The sequence below is a fragment of the Myxine glutinosa genome, chromosome 10 (assembly GCF_964187855.1).
Source record: "Myxine glutinosa chromosome 10, kmMyxGlut1.1, whole genome shotgun sequence".
NCBI classification, from domain to species: Eukaryota; Metazoa; Chordata; class Myxini; order Myxiniformes; family Myxinidae; genus Myxine; species Myxine glutinosa.
In genome coordinates this window covers 119,067,292-119,090,984 of record NC_136270.1, presented here as the reverse complement: position 1 = coordinate 119,090,984, position 23,693 = coordinate 119,067,292, and the positions used below count along the sequence as shown (strand labels likewise).

General features: G+C 43.9%; 1 protein-coding gene across 1 annotated transcript; it reads right to left on the bottom strand.

Moving 5' to 3' along the window:
- Positions 1-9: 9 nt before the first annotated feature.
- Positions 10-22,973, bottom strand: LOC137433381 (uncharacterized). Its single transcript, XM_078785225.1, has 5 exons — positions 22,827-22,973; positions 13,715-13,846; positions 7,332-7,497; positions 184-2,387; positions 10-75 (listed from the first exon to the last, which is right to left on the bottom strand). The coding sequence occupies exons 1-5, from the start codon at positions 22,971-22,973 to the stop codon at positions 10-12; spliced, it is 2,715 nt and encodes a 904-aa protein (XP_078641351.1).
- Between the last annotated feature and the right edge of the window lie 720 nt (positions 22,974-23,693).

Below are 23,693 nucleotides of genomic sequence, written 5' to 3'. Positions count from 1 at the left end.
CTGGATCTGTCAGTGGGCACAAAAAAAGTCATCGTGTAACTGTTTCACTACGTAACTTCCAAGTTTGGTAAATTTCTGCACAACCGTTTTGGAGGAGATAGCATGACGGACGGACAGAGGGAGCCGATTGCAATATCCCCCATTTTTTGTTTTTTTTAAGTGTGGGGATAAAGACTTCCCTACCTTGTTGTTTTTCTCCTTTAGTAATTCCCACAACTCCTGCAGCTGATTTTGCAGTTCATCGACAGACACTTTGGGGAACAGAATGTCTTTGTCCTCAACCGATGAGCCAAGTGTATCCTGGCGCTGATGTTGAAGTTTATCCATTTGGCTTTTTGCGTCATCCCTCTCTTCTCTCAAGTGCACGGCCTCCTGCTGTGCACGCAGCATCTCATCTGACATGTTGGCATACCTGGTCTCAAGGTCGGCAAGTTGTGCACGTAGTGACAACACCTCAGCGTGGCTCTGCTCAAGACACTGGCTCGAGACCATTTCAGGTGACCTATGTGAGTCTGGTGATGTCGCATTTATAAATATCCAGGGAGCTGCACCAGCAACCCCTCCTGAATCTGGAAACGTGCTATGACTGTGGTTGTATTTCGACATGGCACGACGTCTCACCTCCTCAGATTCTGCTCGGGTACACTCGTCTTGCCACCAAGATTGAAAACCGTCTTTTTGAGGACATGCTTGATCTCTGCGCAACTCCTCGTAGTCTGTACTCTCTAATATTGTAGCACTCACACTCTGAATGAGTGGTTCCTGTGTTTGAAAAGACTCTCTCAACTCCTGCAATTGTTGCTCAATCGATACTTTATTTTCATCAGATTCCATGGTCTTGTTCAGTAAGTCATTAAAGTCCCTTTCTGCTTTCAAGGAAAGTCCTGAAGAGTTCCGTCCTTTGTTTGTTTGCTCGAGAACTTGTATGAAGTGAGCTTTCCAGCTTTCAGCTTCTTTGCACCTGGCGGTCATTTCTTCCAATCTTTCGGAGTTTTGCATAATACTGACGGAATTCTCCTGCTGCAACTGCTCAAGACGTTTCTCAAGGGATGTCCGCATATTTTCCAACTCTTTGAACTTCATTGTTTTCTCTTTCAAAGTCCTCTCCAGTGCTTGCTGCTTAACACTCTCATTTTGCTGATAGTTCTCCAGATCTTTCTGCAGTAAATGTCGCATACGTTCCGAGTTTTGAAGCTTTTCTTCACTCTCTATAAGACGGTTATTCATATCCTCAAATATTTTGGAGACCTCTTTTTGTTTACCCTGCTCTCGATCTTCAGACGTGATTCGCTCCTGCTCCATGCCCTTACGAAATATTTCCATCACGTTTTGCTCTTCTTCTTCGGACATTGATTGTGCTTGAGTATGTGAAGCCTCGAGTTTCTTCTCGAGCGAATCTCGTATCCGTAAGGATTCCATGTAGTTTGAATTGACTTTGGCCAAACTTTCCTCCAATATGTTCATCATATGCCGAGATTCTTGCAGAGACTGCTGAAGCAAGAGTTTGTCATGTTCTGCTTCATCATACTTTGTTGTTATCTCTGACAGCATTTTCTCCATCTCCTTGATCACACCACCATCATTCCTATGTTGAGAAGCTTCCAAAAGCTTTCCCATTTCTGTTTTGGTACATTCGGAATCATCAAATTTCTCTGTCATATTTGGCAGCTCTTTCTGAAGTGTCTTTATGGAGTTCCTTTCTATTTCTTTGGCATTGTTTTCCTTTTCAAGTAACTTCTTCGCACGTTCTGAATCTTCCAGTTTGACGTTAAGTTCTAAAATCCTTTTATCTGCTTCACATGTGACGTCGGAAAGGAGTTCTTGTTTTTCATTCAGGTTTTGTTGAAGTGATGCCTTCTCTTCTTCTGACTCCTGCAACCATGTGTTCATCTTTGCTAACTTTTTTTCCATCTCCTGCACCCTCGCTGTATCAAACTGAGATTCCATTGACCTTCTGTCTTTCTCAGAACGCTCGAACTTTGCTGTCATTTCGGCCAGTCTTCTATATGTATCCAAGAGATCCTCTGTTACATCTGCTAATGTTCCTGATTCTCTGAAATTCGCAAGTGTCAATCCACCAGGGTCCAGGTCTTTATCCGTTTCATTATATCTGGCGTCATTTGCATCGTTGTTCCTTGCTCTTTCTTCCGCATTACTTTGCCATTCTAATCCTGGTGGAATGATTTTGCTCTCAGAATCGACTTCATTGCTGTGCTCACGTAAATTATTTGCTATTGCCTCCAACAGTGAGTACATGTCTGCAAAATCACTTTGGGTCTCCTCTCGGTCTTGCAAAGTAGTTGAGGTGAAACAAAAGGAAAGTTTGTCCAGTTTCTTCCTTATCTGATTCAACTTTTTTCGAATTTGAGCTTCCTTGTTCACAATGGCTGCAACACAAACAAACGCAATTGTCATTTCATGATGTACAGCGAGACAAGGTGGTTTCATATTGCTCCGCAATCACGTTTCCCATCTAAGATGGCAGGTGTGGTTGACTAAATTAGGCACATGCTGCAACGCAACAGATTCTGAATACAGCAAAGTATCTTCCTGGTTAAGTAAACTGAATGACTTGTTAGTCCTGGCTATACATTTGGCTGATTACGTGTTCTGTAGTTTTCTTGTTCATTGCTGCTATGCTGATGCCTTTCACTGTATTAATTGGAATTGGGGAAAGTCCACAATATTCATATTGCCCAAATCATCCTCTATCTCTATCTCATATATCTCTATCTATCTCTATCTCATATGTCATATTGCCCTATAATATGAATATCTATAATATTCATTAGAGATATTGAATATCTATAATATTCATATTGCCCAAATCATCCTCTATCTCTATCTATCTCTATCTCTATATTTCTCTATCTATCTCTATCTCTATATATCTCTATCTATCTCGATCTCTATATATCTCCATCTCTATGTCATATATCTCTATTTATCTCTATCTCATATATCTTTATCTTTATCTATCTCTATCTCTATATATCTCTTTATCTATATCTCATATATCTCTATCTATCTCTATCTCTATATATCTCGATATATCTCTATTTATCTATATCTCATATATCTCTATCTATCTCTATCTCATATATCTCCATCTCTATGTCGTATATCTGTATTTATCTCTGTCTCATTTATCTCTATATATCTCCATCTCCACGTCATATATCTCTATCTATCTCTATCTCGATATATCTCCATCTCCATGTCATATATCTCTATCTATCTCTATCTCATATATCTCCATCTCTATGTTGTATATCTGTATTTATCTCTATTTCATTTATCTCTATCTATCTCTATCTCATATATCTCTATCTATCTCTATCTCATATATCTCCATCTCTATGTCGTATATCTGTATTTATCTCTATCTCATTTATCTCTATCTCATTTATCTCTATCTCATTTATCTCTATCTATCTCTATCTCATATATCTCCATCTCTATGTCATATATCTCTATTTATCTCTATCTCATATATCTTTATCTATCTCTATCTCATATATCTCCATTTATCTCTATCTCATTTATCTCTATCTATCTCTATCTCATATATCTCCATCTCCATGTCATATATCTCTATCTCTATCTCATATATCTTTATCTATCTCTATCTCATTTATCTCTGTCTATCTCTATCTCATATATCTCCATCTCTATGTCATATATCTCTATCTATCTCTATCTCATATATCTCCATCTCTATGTCATATATCTCTACTTATCTCTCTCTCATATATCTCCATCTCTATGTCATATATCTCTATTTATCTCGATCTCATATATCTTTATATATCTTTATCTATCTCTATCTCTATATATCTCTATTTATCTATGTCTCATATATCTCTATCTATCTCTATCTCTATATATCTCTATTTATCTATATCTCATATATCTCTATTTTTTTTTTTTTTTTTTTTTTTTTTGTATACTACATCGAGGCTCGTGAAAGAGCTGACAGTTACTTCACAAACAAATCAACCAGACAAACAAAATATATAAAAAGAGGGAGCGGAAGACGAGATGGGGAGAGAAGGGGAAGCACACAAACACTTGAGAGCACACAACATTTGAGAGCAGGGAGATGTGTGGGAGGGAGAGGGCTTGGGGGGAGGAGAAGGGGGGGGGGGGGGGTGGGAGAAGTATAAAACACAAGGACAACAAGGACACCAAGGACTTCCAGGACAGAAGTTGGTAATTCAAAAAAGTGGAATTGGGGTGAAATTAGCAGGGGTAGAAAAGATCAAGGTTTTGGATGGGGGAAGATAAGAGATGGTGGTGAACAGCTGTTTTAAAGACCTGGAGGGTGGAGTGGGATTGAAGAGAGTGAGGGAGTTTGTTCCAGAGGTGGGAGAAAAGAGGAATGAAGGAGTGAAGGTGAGCAGAGAGTCTTGATTTTGGCAGTTTAACCATAAGAGGGTTGCAGGCAGATCTTGTGCGACCTGTAGGAATATTTGCGGGACAGAGCCTAGAGAGAGCTGGGGGGGGGGGGGGGGGCAAGGCCAGAGAGGAGTCGGTAGAAGACGGAAAGACCACCAACCTGCCTGCGGTGAGTGAGTGAGTGAGAGGCCCTTGGAGTTAGCTTCATCGCAGAAGATTCCAATGATTCTGAATGCTTTGGTTTCAACAGCGTGAAGACGAGCTAGGTGTGAGGCAGGAGCACCAGCCCAGAGGGGAGAGCAGTATTCCATTGAGCTGCGGATGAAAGCCTTGTATGTGGTGAGGAGCTCAGGTGTACCATGAAGGACTTCGCACGACGGAGGATGCCCAGTCGGCGACTGGCTTTGGAGGCCAGATTTGAAATGTGGTTTTCCCAGGAAAGATCATGGCAGATAGTGAGACCCAAAAGCTTGAGTGACAGAACTTCTCGGAGAGGATTATTCAGAAAGTGGATGGGAGGGTTGTCCAGTCGGTCTTTTCGGAGAGACATCGTAAGAGTGTGAGATTTGTCAGGATTCAAAGACATGTTCCACTTGATAGCCCAGTCTGTGATTTTGTCCAGGTCTGCATAGAGTGAGGAGGCTGCAGACTGCCGTTCTGAGGGATGAAGAATGGAGCGATAGAGAGTTGAGTCATCAGCAAAGAGATAGAGAGGATTTTCAAGAGAGTCAGAGAGATCATTGATGAAGACCAGAAAAAGCACAGGGCCCAGAACACTGCCTTGGGGAACTCCAGCCTGAACAGGAAGAGGAGATGAGAGAAACCCATTCAGGGCCACACGTTGACTACGACTAGAGAGGAAGTCCGCCAGCCATGCGTGGAGATTTCCATGGATACCAAAAGAGGAGAGTTTTGTGAGCAGAGCGGGGTGCCAGACCGAATCGAAGGCCCGTGATATGTCAAGGGAGACAGCTCTAATTTCCTGTTTGGCATTGAGGGCCTCCATCCATTGTTGAGAAAGCAGAAGCAGCATGTCCAGAGTAGAGTGACCAGGTCTGAAACCAAATTTATGATCAGAGATCAAGCCATTGGAGAAGAGGAAAGATTTCATATCTGAAGCAATGATGGATTCCATGACTTTGCTGATAATTGGGAGAAGGCTGATTGGTCTGTAGTTGCTGGGATCTGTTTTTGCACCTTTTTTGTGCAAAGCGGTGATGTTGGCAGATTTCCAAGCAGATGGCAGATGACCTTGAGCAAAAGAGAGGGTGAAGAGAGCAGAGAGAGGGAGTGAAAGAGCGGAAGAACAGGATTTTAGGACCCGTGGGCTGATGCCGTCAGGTCCAGTTGCAGAATCAGAGTCGAGGGTTGATGAACTTTTCCACCTTGTCAGGAGGAAAGGACACAGAGTCCAGGAGCAGCTGGGTACGACTGGGTACGGTGGGTACAGAGAGGGATGGGTTTTGGACACAAGATTTAGAGGCAAACACAGAGTTGAGGTGTTCAGCTTTTTCACGTCCAGAGTCAGCCGTGTGGCCGTTTGAGGTGAGGGAGGGGATGGAGGGGGAACAAATACCAGAAACAGATTTGACCAGACGCCACCAGGATTTGGAAGAGGGAGACAGATAGAGTCCTGTCCTGTTCTGGTTTCTATCTATCTCTATCTCATATATCTCCATCTCTTTGTCATATCTCTATTTATCTCTATCTCATATATCTTTATCTATCTCTATCTTTCTGTATCTCTATTTATCTATATCTCATATATCTCTATCTATCTCTATCTCATATATCTCCATCTCTATGTCATATATCTCTATTTATCTCTATCTCATATATCTTTATCTATCTCTATCTCTATATATATCTCTATTTATCTATATCTCATATATCTCTATCTATCTCTGTCTCATATATCTCCATCTCTATGTCATATATCTCTATTTATCTCTATCTCATATATCTTTAGCTATCTCTATCTCATATATCTCCATTTATCTCTATCTCATTTATCTCTATCTATCTCTATATATATCTCTATTTATCTATATCTCATATATCTCTATCTATCTCTGTCTCATATATCTCCATCTCTATGTCATATATCTCTATTTATCTCTATCTCATATATCTTTATCTTTCTCTATCTCTATTTATCTCTATCTCATATATCTTTATCTATCTCTATCTCATATATCTCCATTTATCTCTATCTCATTTATCTCTATCTATCTCTATCTCATATATCTCCATCTCTATGTCATATCTCTATTTATCTCTATCTCATATATCTTTATCTATCTCTATCTCATATATCTCCATTTATCTCTATCTCATTTATCTCTATCTATCTCTATCTCATATATCTCCATCTCTATGTCATATCTCTATTTATCTCTATCTCATATATCTTTATCTATCTCTATATATATCTCTATTTATCTATATCTCATATATCTCTATCTATCTCTGTCTCATATATCTCCATCTCTATCTCATATATCTCTATCTATCTCATATATCTCTATCTCTCTCTATCTGTGTGCCCCGGTTTTTGAATAGGTACACCGTATCCCTGCGTGTCGTAAGAGGCGACTAAAGGGTTGACGTCAGGAAGGGCATCCGACCATAAAAAACATTGCCTTAGAAAGGGAAGCATGATTATTGTCATCGGGCCCGCAAGGCTAACCCCTGCTCTAGCAGGGAAAATGGCCTTAAAAAGGGAATTTTTTTTCTCTCTATCTCTCATCTCTCCATCTCTACCTCTCTCTTAATAGCCTCCATCCACCCCCAAACACCTGCTCTCTTCCTTTTATCTTTTCATTCTTGAAATTTCTTCATTGCCCATGCATACGTAATAAGTAAATGCCCCCGCATTGTGAATTTGGTATCATAATTATTGCAAGAGATTAATATCAGGTTAACCAGCCTACCTTCTGCACTGATTTCTGCCACGTTTTCCCACATCCCTTCTCTGATGAGATCTTTTTCAGACCGGGCAGCATCTTCAGACTCATCATTGGAGGAACTTGATGGAAGCAAAGTCTGAGTTGCTCTTTCTATTGTGGGTTGTGTAATGGAGGTTTCTGCTTGTTGCTTCTGAAATTACAATGCAAACACAACTCCAAAGTGCTGTAATCCTGGTTTACATTCTTCTTCGTCTTTTTTTAAAATGGGATATTGCCCGCCACAAAGCCAGAAGGCCACTCGAGGTGGGGGCGACACAAAGAAAACAAGAGCAGAACAACCAGCCCCTTGGATTGAAACAAGACAAATGTAAAAAGTTGTCTCTTCACAGAACAAAAAGGGCTGGGAGGGGTTAACGAGTCTGCTTTGAGACAACATTGCCTCTACCCAGATTTTTGGTAGACCGCCGACCAAGACTAACGAGTACCACCCACCCGGGTTTGAGATCAGAGTTGTCCTCCTCCGAGGCAGATTGCCGATCAAGACAAACGAGTACCACCTACCTGGGTTTGAGATCAGAGTTGTCCTTCTCCTAGGCAGACTGCCGATCAAGGCTAACGAGTACCACCCACCCGGGTTTGAGATCAGAGTTGTCCTCCTCCGAGGCAGATTGCCGATCAAGACAAACGAGTACCACCTACCTGGGTTTGAGATCAGAATTGTCCTTCTCCGAGGCAGATTGCCGATCAAGGCTAACGAGTACCACCCACCCGGGTTTGAGATCAGAGTTGTCCTTCTCCTAGGCAGACTGCCGATCAAGGCTAACGAGTACCACCCACCCGGGTTTGAGATCAGAGTTGTCCTCCTCCGAGGCAGATTGCCGATCAAGACAAACGAGTACCACCTACCTGGGTTTGAGATCAGAATTGTCCTTCTCCGAGGCAGATTGCCGATCAAGGCTAACGAGTACCACCTACCCGAGTTTGAGATCAGAGTTGTCCTTCTCCGAGGCAGATTGCCGATCAAGACAAACGAGTACCACCTACCTGGGTTTGAGATCAGAATTGTCCTTCTCCGAGGCAGATTGCCGATCAAGGCTAACGAGTACCACCTACCCGGGTTTGAGATCAGAGTTGTCCTTCTCCTAGGCAGATTGCCGATCAAGGCTAACGAGTACCACCTACCCGGGTTTGAGATCAGAGTTGTCCTTCTCCTAGGCAGACTGCCGATCAAGGCTAACGAGTACCACCTACCCGAGTTTGAGATCAGAGTTGTCCTTCTCCTAGGCAGACTGCCGATCAAGGCTAACGAGTACCACCTACCCGGGTTTGAGATCAGAGTTGTCCTTCTCCTAGGCAGATTGCCGATCAAGGCTAACGAGTACCACCTACCCGGGTTTGAGATCAGAGTTGTCCTTCTCCTAGGCAGATTGCCGATCAAGGCTAACGAGTACCACCTACCCGGGTTTGAGATCAGAGTTGTCCTTCTCCTAGGCAGATTGCCGATCAAGGCTAACGAGTACCACCTACCCGAGTTTGAGATCAGAGTTGTCCTTCTCCTAGGCAGACTGCCGATCAAGGCTAACGAGTACCACCTACCCGGGTTTGAGATCAGAGTTGTCCTTCTCCTAGGCAGATTGCCGATCAAGGCTAACGAGTACCACCTTCCCGAGTTTGAGATCAGAGTTGTCCTTCTCCTAGGCAGATTGCCGATCAAGGCTAACGAGTACCACCTTCCCGAGTTTGAGATCAGAGTTGTCCTTCTCCTAGGCAGAATGCCGGCTAAGGCAGACTAGTTCCACCTACCCGAAGCAAGCTTGGTTTTAAGGCGCCAGACACCCACCTTTCACACCTCCGCATTTAGTTAAAAACAGGGGTCGGCACGAGAAGCCATGCGGTAGGAGTTTGATTAGGAGAGGCTATCTGAGGCGCAGACCATATGGGATATTTTATAGATGATGAGTTGCTCAGTTCTCCACCACTATCCTGGTCATTCCTAACCCTTTGACCCCCAAGTCTTTGCCCGTTCCTAAATGAGTGAAGAAGCCATTGTCGTGCAGTGTGTGTCCACAAGCAGATTTACTTCAACATAGATCATTCTTTTTTAACGACTATAATGTAATCTATCTACTTTGGTGACACCTGGGGTGCGTTCCGTTGGCAGAGGCTTGCTTGTTCACAATGGCTGTTTCGTGTCAACCACTTGGCAAGCGGAGCAAGCTATCAAAGGAGGTGCTTTGTGAGCGGTAAGCAAGCCGCTTGCTAACGGAACACACCTCTATTTAAAGGGCGTATGCACTTGTTCTCAAATATACTGTGATCTATATACCCCAGCGTGGCTCTGCATTATTAAATGTTCTGTATTGATTTGTTTGCCCATCGCCCACACAACGAGAGAAGGGGTTTTGCAATCACTTCTGTCTGTCTGTGTATTTGTCCGGGCCCGGGTGGGTGGTACTCGTTAGGGCCATAACGTTTTTTACCATTTCAGATTTTGTCGTCAAATTTTCAACAAAACTTATGAGAATATGGAGAAGTCAAATTAATAATTTGGTCAAAAGGTCAAAGGTCAAGGTTGCATAAAATCGTAAATTTTCATGCGATTGATTTGAAATTTGAGCAGGATTTGCATATTCATTGGGTCCTATTACTTTTGAGGTCAAAAGGTCAAGGTCGCCTAAAATCGTAAATTGTTACCCTCGCCTGAGGAGAGGGTATTGCATTTGAGTCCGTTTGTCTGTCTGTCTGTTTGTTACATGGCAAAAAAACAAAAAAAAATTTGCAAGTATGTTGATCACTCCGGTTTGTGTGTGTTTGTCTGTCCGCTCACTGATACTTGCCTGCAGGTCATAATTTGAAACCGATCTTCACGAAACTTTTTTTTTTTTTGTATACAGAATCGAGGCTCGTGAAAGAGCTAACATTTATCACAAAAAAAAAAATCAAACAGACAAACAAAATATATAAAAAAGGGAGCGGTAGACAAGATGGTGAGAGAAGGGGAAGCACACAAACACAACATTTGAGAGCAGGGACATCGGGAGGTGTGTGGGAGGGAGAGGGCTTGGGGGGAGGAGGCGTGGGAAGGGGGAGAGGGGTGGGAGAAGTATAAAACACAAGGACACCAAGGACTTCCAGAAAAGAAGTTGGTATTTCAAAAAAGTGGAATTGGGGTGAAATTAGCGGGGGCAGAAAAGATCAAGGTTTTGGATGGGGGAAGATAAGAGATGGTGGTGAACAGCTGTTTTAAAGACCTGGAGGGAGGAGTGGGATTGAAGAGAGTGAGGGAGTTTGTTCCAGAGGCGGGAGAAAAGAGGAATGAAGGAGTGAAGGTGAGCAGAGAGTCTTGATTTTGGCAGTTTAACCATAAGAGGGTTGCAGGCAGATCTTGTGTGACCTGTAGGAATATTTGGGGGACAGAGCCCAGAGAGAGCTGGGGGAGCAAGGCCGGAGAGGAGTCTGTAGAAGACGGAAAGACCACCAACCTGCCTGCGGTGAGTAAGTAAAAGGCCCTCGGAGATAGCTTCATCGCGGGAGATGCCAATGATTCTGAACGCTTTGGTTTCAACAGCGTGAAGACGAGCTAGGTGTGAGGCAGGAGCACCAGCCCAGAGGGGAGAGCAGTACTCCATTGAGCTGCGGATGAAAGCCTTGTATGTGGTGAGGAGCTCAGGTGTGCGAAGGAAGGACTTCGCACGACGGAGGATGCCCAGTCGGCGACTGCCTTTGGAGGCCAGCTTGGAAATGTGGTTTTCCCAGGAAAGATCATGGCAGATAGTGAGACCCAAAAGCTTGAGTGACAAAACTTCTTGGAGAGGATTATTCAGAAAGTGGATGGGAGGGTTGTCCAGTTGGTCTTTTCGGAGAGACATCTTAAGAGTGTGAGATTTGTCAGGATTGAAAGACATGTACCACTTGTTTGCCCAGTCTGTGATTTTGTCTAGGTCTGCAGAGAGTGAGGAGGCTGCAGACTGCCGATCTGAGGGATGAGGAATGGAGCGGCAGAGAGTGGAGTCATCAGCAAAGAGATAGAGAGGATTTTCAAGAGAGTCAGAGAGATCATTGATGAAGACCAGAAAAAGCATGGGGCCCAGAACACTGCCTTGGGGAACTCCAGCCTGAACAGGAAGAGGAGATGAGAGAAACCCATTCAGGGCCACACGTTGACTACGACGAGAGAGAAAGTCCACCAGTCATGCGTGGAGATTTCCATGGATACCAAAGTAGGAGAGTTTGGTGAGCAGAGCGGGGTGCCAGACCGTATCGAAGGCACGTGATATGTCAAGGGAGACAGCTCTAATTTCCTGTTTGGCATTGAGGACCTCCATCCATTGTTGAGACAGCAGAAGCAGCATGTTCAGAGCAGAGTGACCTGGTCTGAAACCAAATTGATGATCAGAGATCAAGCCATTGGAGAAGAGGAAAGATTTCATATCCGAAGCAATGATGGATTCCATGACTTTGCTGATAATTGGGAGAAGGCTGATTGGTCTGTAGTTGCAAGGATCAGTTTTTGCACATTTTTTGTGTAAAGCGGTGATGTTGGCTGATTTCCAAGCAGATGGCACATGATCTTGAGCAAAAGAGAGGGTGAAGAGAACAGAGAGAGGGAGTGAAAGAGCGGAAGAACAGGATTTTAGGACCCGTGGGCTGATGCTGTCAGGTCCAGTTGCAGAATCAGAGTCGAGGGTTGACAGAAACTTTTCCACCTTGTCAGGAGGAAAGGACACAGAGTCCAGGAGCAGCTGGGTATGACTGGGTACGGTGGGTACAGAGAGGGATGGGTTTGGGACACAAGATTTAGAGGCAAACACAGAGTTGAGGCATTCAGCTTTTTCACGTGCGGAGTCAGCCGTGTGGCCGTTTGAGGTGAGGGAGGGGATGGAGGGGGAACAAACACCAGAAACAGATTTGACCAGACGCCACCAGGATTTGGAAGAGGGAGGCAGATAAGAGAGTTCGGTCTTGAGAACGGAGAGATATTGTTTCCTAGCTCTCCTGAGGGTGGACACACACTTGTTTCGGGCTTTGTGAAAGGAAATGAGATTTCCTTCCGTTGGATTTGCTTTCCAGGAGACGAAGGCAAGTTGTTTCTGGGCAACAGCCTCAAACTTCACCAAATGGTACAGTTTGTGGTCCGACAAAATCCTATATATTTTGAGGTCAAAAGGTCAACGTAGGCCAAAGGTCAACCACTTTTTTCAAATTTCTAAAATCCTCAATTTTAATCCGATTGATTTGAAATTTGAAAAGGATTTACATATCGGCAAACTGAATTCAAACACCAACTATTTTTGAGATCAACTTCGGCCATAAGGTCAACATAGGCCAAAGGTCAACCAATTTTTTCAAATTTCTAAAATGCTCAGTTTTCATCTGATTGACTTGAAATTTGAAAAGGATTTTCATATCAGGTTAGTGGAACCAACCACCAACTATTTTTGAGGTTAACATAGGCCAAAAGGTCAACATAGACCAAATTTCTAAAATTGTCAAACTTCATCCGATTAACTTAAACTTTGAAGACGATTTTCACATCAGGTCACTGAATTCAATCACTAATTATTTTTGAGGTCAAAAGGATGCTCTACCAAGTGCCATTCTACTTTGTTCTGTTTTGCTAAGTGTCACACTATGAGTGATTTTTCATTTGTTTGTTTGTTTGTGCTCACAGAATAATTATGATTTTTGATTTTCTCTGCAAACGTTGGTCCGATTGACAGGAAATTTTCACCATAGGTGCAACTCCACCTGTAGAATTTTTTAAATGATAATTGTGACGTTATCGGTCACGTGGTTCGGCCGCCATCTTGGGAAAAATCGAAAAAATTTGCACCTCTATATCTCTGAAAGCTCTGAATAGAAAAAATTGAGACATGGCTCATTGTAAAGAACTCTCCATGGGGAATAAAATATGTTAATGATGTCATAATTCGACAAGTACAAAATTTCATCCGATCAAATGAAATTTCTTGAGCATAATCTAGGAATAAATAAGTTTGGGGGGGAAAATGTCGTCATCGGTCACGTGGTTCGGCCGCCATATTTGTTTGAACACAAAAGCCTTAAAAACCACTGAAAATACATCCTGGTGAGGGTTTGCAATCTCTCATTGCTCTTTCTTGTTTTTTCTGTTTTCGTCATTGTTAGCATACGTAAGAAGAAAAAGTCTGAATACAGAGCAGACGTGGACGGGCTTTGCATTTTCAGATGCTTTGTAGTTTTCCTTTTATCATTGTTTTCACCCCTGTTGTTTATTAGAAATGTCAACATTGCGAAAATCAAAATATGTCATCAACTGCCAGAACCTTACATACCCCTAGTGTTTAGGATCAATGGCATCAATTTACTTCTGCACTGATGGCACGAATCAAAAAGGAGGATTTAAAAAAAAAATTAATCAGCCTTACCTCGTCATTGTAATGAGAGAGACTAACAATGTCCTCCTTTAGTTTGACCATAGCAGCTTTTACTGGGTCCACCCCCATCTGCTCAGCCCTTGCCATGAAGGTCGCATAGCTCTCTTGATCCACGTCTGTTGCCTGTTGCGACACAGTCACACGACAGGTGTTTCAACCTACAAGTGTCCTTCACAATTCAGACTAAAACCTTTGAAAGGTAAAGAAATTTGATGAACAGATGGTGGATGTGAAACATGATATGATGGTGAGCTGCCTGCATGGTCCCCAGGAATGGGTTCGCTGGGCCTGGACAGATCCAGACATCAGACAGGGACATAGTGAACAATCAAATGATGGAATGAGGGATTCGATCATTGTCATACATTCACTATCAGCAGCTGTCATCACAGTTGCCTTTGCTCTGCTCTTATGCTACAGCTTGCTTTATATATACACAAAGAATTAAGTTAAGCACCCCTACACAACGAATTAAGGTAAGCACCCCCTAATATATATTCTTTGTGTATATGTATACATTGGCATATATTCTAAGGTATGTGAGATCAAATAATGATTGGTATGACATTAGCAATTATCCATTGATGAAATGCAGATACACAGGGTCTATGAGACGTAGGGTTGAGTCAGTGATCCGATCACGTGGGTCCTACACACGTTATTGACGCAAAGATCGCTAGAGGTCTTCTCAGAACAATGACTGTACGTTAGAAAACATAAACGTCATCCACACTGTCCGTGATGGACCTATAGCTCCATACTTAAATTGAGGTGCAAATATGCCTAAAATTCCCAAAAAATTTCACCTTAAATTATTCAGAATAAAATATTGAAAACGGCATGATTGTTATGTTTTTATGTGACCATAATATCACTTCTCCAGAAAATATAGCAATATCATGGGTATATTACACTGTTTTGACGACAACAAACTTGTAATGTGCGAGGTTGTAAAAAAACGGGGGGGGTGCTTAACTTAATTCTTTGTGTATATATGTATGTACACACACATACTCACCTGTAATATTTTACAAAGAGTTAAAATAGCTTCTTTCTAGAATTATGGAAGATATTGCTCCTTTATCAATTTATTTTCATCATGTGAAGCTATGCTTAATGTTTTTGTACATCCTGGTTGACTAATAATAATCCTATCATACTTAACATACTTTCTGGACTTTGATAATTTTGGTGGAATAAGGACAAAAAGTCGAGATCCTTTTAGAAAAATTCAGTTCATGAACAAGAAGGTGGGTAATCAGTTTTTATTTCTTAAAAAGTATGACTGGGTATTTTAGTTGCTCTCGCCAGAGGAGAGGGTATTGCCTTTGAGTCCATTTGTTACTTGGCAAAAAAAAATTTTTGATAAGTATGTTGATCGCTCCAGTGTGTGTGTTAGTTTGTTTGTGTGTTTGTGTGTTTGTCTGTCCGTCACTTATACTTGCCTGCATGTCACAATTTTAAACTGATCTCCACGAAACTTCACCAAAGGGTAGAGTTCGTTTTCCGACAAAATCCTATATATTTTCCGACAAAACTGAAACCAACCACCAACTATTTTTGAGGAAAACATAGGCCAAAAGGTCAACATAGGCCGAATTTCTAAGATTGTCAATTTTCATCCGATTAACTTAAACTTTGAAGACGATTTGCATATCAGGTCACTGAATTCAACCACTAATTATTTGTGAAGTCAAAAGGATGCTCCACTGAGTGCCATTCTACTTTGTTCTGTTTTGCCAAATGTCGCTCTATGAGTGATTTTTTTATCTGTCTGTTTGTCTGTCTGTCTGTGTTTGTCTGTTTGTCCGCACAGAATAAATATAATTTTCTCTGCAACCGTTGGTCCGATTGACAGGAAATTTTCACCATAGGTGCAACTCCACCTGTATAATTTTTTTATGATAATTAGGACGTCATAGGTCACGTGGTACCGGCGCCATCTTGGAAAACCCGAAAAACTTTGCACCTCTATATCTCCGAAAACACTGCATCGAAAAAATTGAGACATGGTTCATTGTAAAGAACTCTCCATGTGGAATAACATATATTAATGATGTCATAGGTGCCTCAATTATGACGTCATAATTCGACAAGTACAAAACTTCATCCGATCACGATGAAATTTGTTGAGCGTCGTCCCGGGATAAATTGGTGTAGAAAAAAAAACCCGATGTCATCAGTCACGTGGTTCGGCCACCATATTTGTTTTAACACAAAAGCCTTAAAAATCACTAAAAACACGTCCTGGTGAGGGTTTGCAATCTCTGATTGCTCTTTCTTGTTTATATTGTTTAGAACGTCAATATCCCTGACAGTGCCCATGGGGTCAACCAGTTGCCTGAATTGGGGGGTGGTCTGTCAGGGTGGTTTTATCCCGTAATTATGTTTAGAACCCCACCATACACCCATCAAAGGTCAGTTCACCCTAGAACTTACGTGATGCACAGTCCAGTTCCAAAATATTTAGGAAAAACCATCTGTAATAAAAAAAACTTGAAGTGTCAATATTGTTACGGAATCCAGACGACGACACTCCCCTTACCAAGGGGGGTTAACCCCTTGTCCTGTATACTGGCCGTCGCCGATCCTGGGGGTATTGCGTCACACCTGGTCAGCGCTGAATAGGGTATTAGGCCTACCCGTCCTATGACCTAAGTACCAGCGCCTCCCGGTACGCAAGGAAATACCCCCGCTCGTGCCGCAGTGTAATTGATGGATTGCGCTGAGCGAAGCGAACTGCGGCGTGAGCCGTTTATCAAGGGACTAAACCCGATTGCGAAGCGTTGGCCGAAATCGCGCTACAGGAACTCAATCGGGAAATCACTAAAGCGATCGGACGAGAAAGAAGAAACCAAAGGTAAGAAGGAACAGATATTTATTATTAATTATGTACAACAACCCAAAGAAAGAAGAAATCAGCGTAATATACAGGAAATGGAAGGAGCAGAAGGACACAGAGCAATTCCTTAAACAAGCTTACTTATACCCCAGGGACAGAACGAACAGAACAAACTCACGTACACAAAGGGGATTGCAGGCAGGAATGAATGGAGGGATGAGAAGGTTCAGGTGGGACAACCGGGCTGGAAGGTTTTCTTGCAGGTCACGGCAAGCAGGTCCGCTCCGGGCTGGAAGCGAGGAGCCGGCAGCTCCACGTATTCGGCTTTACACCGGCAGCTTTCTCATGCGTCCTCTGCCTCATGCGCGTCCTCTGCCTCATGCATTCTCCCTCTCGTTACTTGCTCATGCGCCTCCCTTCACAGAACTCTCAATTCGTGCTCCCTCACTCATCTGCATAAGCAGTCCCTCACTCACCCTTTTATGACCCTCCCCGAGATCAAGCCGCGGGCTACGAGGGCACGCCTACCAGGTCGCTCACCGCGGTGCCGATTGGTTGGCACGGGCTCTTCCTGGCTCCGCCTACGATGACGAAGGGCGGCCACGCCCTTCTTCTCCGAGCTGACCACGTGCGTAATGGAGGCAAATGCTGCTGGCAATGTAGGCGAACGCTGCTGGCAATGTAGGCGAACGCAATTCGGAGAGGGAGAGCAAAATGGACGGAATGGGGCCTATCTTATTTGATTGATGCAACGTAAGGTCAACTAGTGGAAACATAGCCTTACCTGACACACATAATAAGGATATAACTATGGAGAGATCCTATGGTTTGCTACGTGGTGCGATGGACTAACTAAGGTGTGATTATTTCATTTAACAGCCAATTAAGGGGAAATGTACACAGGGGTTATTTATAAGGAAATTTAATACTAAATTGCATGTGAAGGTTCTAAAAACTGCAACAATATTATAGACACCAAAATCTCAAAAATTGTTTCAGCACCAAACCAAAATATGGATTTTGGGGGTTCATAACTTCCAAAGTAGAAGACATGAGAAATTTCTGGCTGTGGAATCTGAAAGCATGAGTTAAAAACAATTTTCATCTTTTTATTTCTATTAGAACAGAAGATATGAGTCTTCAAAAACGCTAATAAAGCAAATTGCCAAGTGTTAAAAAGGGATGTGGCACCCATATTCTGAGGGGCTATAGCTCGAAAACTGTTGGAGATATTGAGGTGAAATTTGGGATTCCTTTGTTTGGCAAGAAGATGTATTTATAGACAAAATTTCAGGCAAATCTGAGAGGTGTCATATGGGCGGGTGTGTGAATTGAAATGGAATAACCCGAAAGAGTCTGAATGTCTGACGCGTCTGAAGTCAAAGGTTTGCAAAAGTCCAAAAGGTCTGAGAATTTAAAGGATCTAAAGTAAAAGGTCTTGAAGGTACATTCCAATTGTACTTGATTAACGGTACCCGCACGTGAACACTTGGGTAACAACATGGCGGCTATTGTTAAATTCGCCGAATTCTGGTATTCTATGGCATTGGCTTGGGCTATATAAAGCAACGGCAGTGAAGAAGAACCAGCTGAGGGTTGTGAGCTGTTATAATCATCTGTTTAATTAGATTTTGTTTCGTAAATCGTTTAACCTGAAGGAGGTATGTACTCTACCAAGTGCACTAACCCGAACAACTCGGTGGATGGAGGTTATGTTTTCACCTCTGCTGTCTGTTTGTCTGTCTGTGAGCACGATATATATCAAGAAGTTATGGACGGGTTATGACAAAACTAGGTGGATGAGTTGGTTTGTTGACCAGAACAAGCCGATTCGATTTTGGTTCATTTCCGGATACAGATCCGGCCTATCATTGGATACAACACGTAAACTGTTCAGCCTGGTTTATTTATTTATTTATGACTAATCCATATCTAACGTCGTGTTATCCTCTTGTCGCTGAAAAAGTTTTCATGACTTGATAGAGCTAAAGTCCATGTTTTTGCGACTCCAGTCACTGTGTTTATTGTCTGTACACCAAGTCCAATTATTTGTGACTCAAGACCCTCTGTTTTTTTTTTGTTTTTGTTTTTGTTTTTTTTTGTATACAAGATCGAGGCTCGTGAAAGAGCGAACATTAATCACACAGAAAGACAAACAGACACATAAAACAAATAACATCGGGAGTGGTAGACAAGATGGGGAGAGAGGGGGAAGGACACAAACACAACATTTGAGAGCAGGGACCGAGAGACATGGAGACATCGAGAGATCTGTGGGAGGGAGAGGGCTTTGGGGGGGAGGCATGTGAAGGGGGGGAGGCATGTGAAGGGGGGGGGGGGGAGTGGGAGAGGTATAAACATATGGACACTGCCAGGATTTCCAGGAAAGAAGTTGGAATTTCAAACAAGGTGGATCTGGGGTGAATTAGTGGGGGTAGAAAAGATCAAGGTTATGGATGGGGGAAGATAAGAGATGGTGGTGAACAGCTGTTTTAAAGACCTGGAGGGAGGAGAGGGATTGAAGGGAGTGTGGGAGTTTGTTCCACAGGCGGGAGAAAAGAGGAATGAAAGAGTGAAGGTGAGCAGAGAGCCGAGATTTCGGCAGTTTAACCATCAGAGGGTTGCTGGCAGATCTTGTGCGACCTGTAGGAATATTTGGGGGACAGAGCACAGAGAGAGCTGGGGGAGCAAGGCCGGAGAGGAGTCGGTAGAAGACAGAAAGGCCACCTACCTGCCTGCGGTGAGTGAGTGAAAGGCCCTCAGAGATAGCTTCATCGCGGGAGATTCCAATGATTTTGAAAGCTTTGGATTCAACAGCGTGAAGCCGAGCCAGGTGAGAGGCAGGAGCACCAGCCCATAGGGGAGAACAGTATTCCATTGAGCTGCGGATGAAAGCCTTGTATGTGGTGAGGAGCTCAGGTGTGCCGAGGAAGGACTTCGCACGACGGAGGATGCCCAGTCGGCGACTGGCTTTGGAGGCCAGCTTGGAAATGTGGTTTTCCCAAGAAAGATCATGGCAGATAGTGAGACCCAAAAGCTTGAGTGACAGAACTTCTTGGAGAGGATTGTTGAGAAAGTAGATGGGAGGGTTGTCCAGTCGATCTTTTCGGAGAGACATAGTAAGAGAGTGAGATTTGTCAGGATTGAAAGACATGTTCCACTTGTTTGACCAGTCTGTGATTTTGTCCAGGTCTTCAGAGAGTGAGGAGGCTGCAGACTGCCGATCTGAGGGAAGAGGAATGGAGCGGCAGAGAGTGGAGTCATCAGCAAAGAGATAGAGAGGATTTTCCAGAGAGTCGGAGAGATCATTGATAAAGACCAGAAAAAGCACAGGGCCCAGCACACTTCCTTGGGGAACTCCAGCCTGAACAGGAAGGGGGAGATGAGAGAAATCCATTCAGGGCCACACGTTGACTACGACCAGAGAGGAAGTCCGCAAGCCATGCATGGAGATTTCCATGGATACCATAGGAGGAGAGTTTGGTGAGCAGAGCTGGGTGCCAGACCGTATCAAAGGCCCGTGATATGTCAAGGGAGACAGCTCTGATTTCCTGTTTGGCATTGAGGACCTCCATCCATTGTTGAGACAGCAGAAGCAGCATGTCCAGAGTAGAGTGACCTGGTCTGAAACCAAATTGATGATCAGAGATCAAGCCATTGGAGAAGAGGAAAGATTTCATATCCGAAGCAATGATGGATTCCATGACTTTGCTGATAATTGGGAGCAGGCTGATTGGTCTGTAGTTGCAAGGATCTGTTTTTGCACCTTTTTTGTGTAAAGCGGTAATGTTAGCTGATTTCCAGGATGCTGGCAGATGACCTTGAGCAAAAGATAGGGTGAAAAGAACAGAGAGAGGGTGAGATAGAGCGGCAGAGCAGGATTTTAGGACCCGTGGGCTGATGCCGTCTGGTCCAGTTGCAGAATCAGAGTCGAGGTTTGACAAAAACTCCTCCACCTTGTCAGGAGAGAAGGACACAGAGTCCAGGAGCAGTTGGGTTCGACTGGGAAAGGTGGGAACAGAGAGAGATGGGTTTGGGCCTAAGGATTTCGAGGCGAACACAGAGTTGAGGCATTCGGCTTTGTCACGTGCGATGTCAACTGTGTGGCCATTTGAGGTAAGGGAGGGGATGGAGGGGGAACAAACACCAGAAACGGATTTGACCAGACGCCACCAGGATTTGGAGGAAGGAGACAGGTTTGAGAGTTCATTCTTGAGTGAGGAGAGATAGTGCTTCCTGGCACTCCTGAGGGTAGACACACACTTGTTCCGAGCTTGGTGGAAGGAACTGAGATTTCCTTCAGTTGGATTAGCCTTCCAAGAGGCAAAGGCAAGTTGTTTCAGGGCAACTGCCTCACCACAAGATTCAGTGTACCATGGACGGGAGGAAGGGTAAGACAATTGAAGGCGAGATGGGATAAATCTGTGCATGAGAGAGATCAGTTTGCTTTGGAAGAATTCCCAGGAAGAATTGATGTCAGAGGCAGTGGAGATGGGAGACCAATCCAGACGATTGATGGCTGCTTGAAGACCGTCCCAGTCGGCCTGAGTGAAATGCCAGACTCGTCGACGCTGAGGAGGCTCTCTGAGAATGGCCAGAGAGATGTCCACTTTGACAAGCACATGATCAGAACAACCGATTGGAGCAGAAGAAGAGCAGCAGACATTAGCAGGGAAGTTTGTCATAACCAAGTCTAGAAGAGAAGATACTCCATTGGCTGAGATCCGGGTCGGGAAATTAACAGATTGTGTCAATCCCAGTGAGTCACAGAAGTCCTTTGCTGAGGTGCCATGACTGGTGAGAGAGGAACCCACACCCAACCAGGTGGCATGATGACAGTTGAAGTCACCACATATGAGGAAGAGAGAGTTGGGATGAGTGGATAGAAGTTGGTCCATGTTGTCAGACATTGAAATGTAGATGGAGTCATCACTGTTTGGGGGACGGTACAGAACACATATGAACAAAAGGTGGGAGCGGAGAGGAAGCCGTAACCAGAGGTACTCCTGCGGGTGAGGAGGAAAGAGAGCAGTGCAAGGAGAGTGAGGAAGAGAGTTTTTGACAAAGATAGCCACCCCACCACCAGGCCGAGGCTCAGGTCTATCATACCGGAGGAGGGAGTAACCAGGAAGAGATATTAAGGAATCAGAGACATCTTGAAGGAGGAAAGTCTCTGTTAAGCAGATCAAGTCTGGATTGTCAGAAGCAACCTGTATGGAGAGATCAGTCAGGTTTGAGCGAAGGCCCCGGATGTTTGAGGTCCATACCATTAATGAAGAGAGAGGGGGAGCATCGGGTACAGGACAGGGGAGGGGAGGAGTAGGGTAAGATGAAGGATGAGAGGGGGAGGTAGGGAGAGCAGTTGATAGTGTTTCAGATGTTGCAGAAGAGTTCCAAGAAAGGGAAGGATGAGGAGGATGAAAGGTTTGATGGTGAAGGGATGCGGCACAGTGAGGGGTTGTTTGAGGGGGGGCAGAGGAAAGTAGAAGGTTTGGGGGGGTGGAGGTATGAGATAGAAGGGAGACGAAGTGGGGAGGAGGCAGCTTGGAGGAGGAGGGGGGAGGAGAGAGAATTGGAGAGGAATGGTATGGGGGGAGAATTGAATGGGAGGGATTGGGGGGGAGTTTTGAAGGGGAGGAGTGAGGGGGGAGTTTAGGAGGGGAGGGGCAAGGGGGGAGTTTTGGAGGGAAGGGGCAAGGGGGGAGATCAGGAGTGGAGGGACAAGGGGGGGGGATTAGGAGGGGAGGGGCAAAGGGGGAGTTTAGGAGGGGAAGGGCAAGGGGGGAGTTCAGGAGTGGAGGGGCAAGGGGGGAGTTTAAGAGTGGAGGCCGGAGGGGCAAGGGGGAAGTTTCGGAGTGTAGGTGCAAGGGGGGGGATTTGGATGGGAGGGGCAAGAGGGGAGTTTAGAAAGTGGATGATTAATGAAAGACGAACATTGATAACAAATTGGGTTTGTTGTGATTTTCAAGTTAGCAATCCGATTCACAACGATGGAGGAGGGATGGAATGAATGTGAATTTAGACCATGTAGTGAGGGAGACGTATAAGATATTGAATTTCTTTTTTTTGAAGTGGAATGAGTTGGAGAGGAAATTGAGAAAAGCCTTTTAAATAGGAAGAAAAACAGCGTGTTGTAATATACCACTGAATAAAACACAGAAGGGGAAAGGTTAAACATATTTAAATAATATTTAAACAGAACTATGAACAATCTTATATGCACAAAAATGTTCTTGTCTTGTCCAAACGGCTGATTCTTACCATAATGGTGTTCACCACGCATTGCATTTCCCAGATGTCTCTTCCAATATCGACCAAGAAAGTTCTGCCCAAGTCTGTCTGCACCAGCTTGCTCTGTTTAGGGAAACGCAATGCATGGAGCAAAGGAGTTATGAAGGCAAGAATCATGGGTTTAGAAGGAACATAACGGACCTTTTTCAACTTAAATATTCCACGCAACCCGTAATTTCCATTGTTGGGATCTCCTGGATAATTCTTCATAAAATTGGTATTTTTGCAATCATGCTGCAAGTTTGTTTGTTTTTTAATCCACATCACCCAGATCTGCCTGCGCCACTACAAGGAAACAACCAGCGGGCCAAGTTCGTAATTGAATTCCCCCCGATCTAACATGCATTTCCCAACAAACGATGACGCGTACCTACCGAGAATGACGAAAGAGGTTGATGAGAGTCTGGATGTGGATGGAAATCTTCTCCCGGACTCAGTTGAACAGGCAAGTTTGTCTGAATTTTCTTCTTACTTTGGCTTCTGGTCTAAAGGCAGAGAAGGTGTCAAACGTCTGATTGTTGTTGACAAGTTGTAACTGATGAACTCTAATGTTGAGGGACTTGGAGTGGGGTAAAGGGGGAATATGGGAGGTGCAGATATGAACAAGGAAAGTCAGAGTCGACCGAATTGTTCGTAGTTTCTCTCTTTATTATTTTAGGGAAAATGTGAAAGTGATGATGGGCTGCCATCTTGGAAGCCTGAAGGGAAGAGAGGGATGAGATAGTTGGCACAGGGAGGTGATTCTATAGGTGTGGGAAAGGTTGGGGGAGAGTGAAGGTGGACAGAGATCACTTGCACTTAGACATGTTAAAAAGGACCATTATTGTTTGTTTCCGG

Bases quoted from the DNA above. Each gene is read 5' to 3' on its own strand.
- LOC137433381 (XM_078785225.1), bottom strand. From the start codon at position 22,973: ATGATTCTTGCCTTCATAACTCCTTTGCTCCATGCATTGCGTTTCCCT. The intron at 13,847-22,826 runs GTAAGAATCAGC...GTGTCGCAACAG, and splicing joins GCGTGGTGAACACCATTATG to GCAACAGACGTGGATCAAGA. The intron at 76-183 runs GTAGGGAAGTCT...ACGGTTGTGCAG, and splicing joins TAAAGGAGAAAAACAACAAG to AAATTTACCAAACTTGGAAG.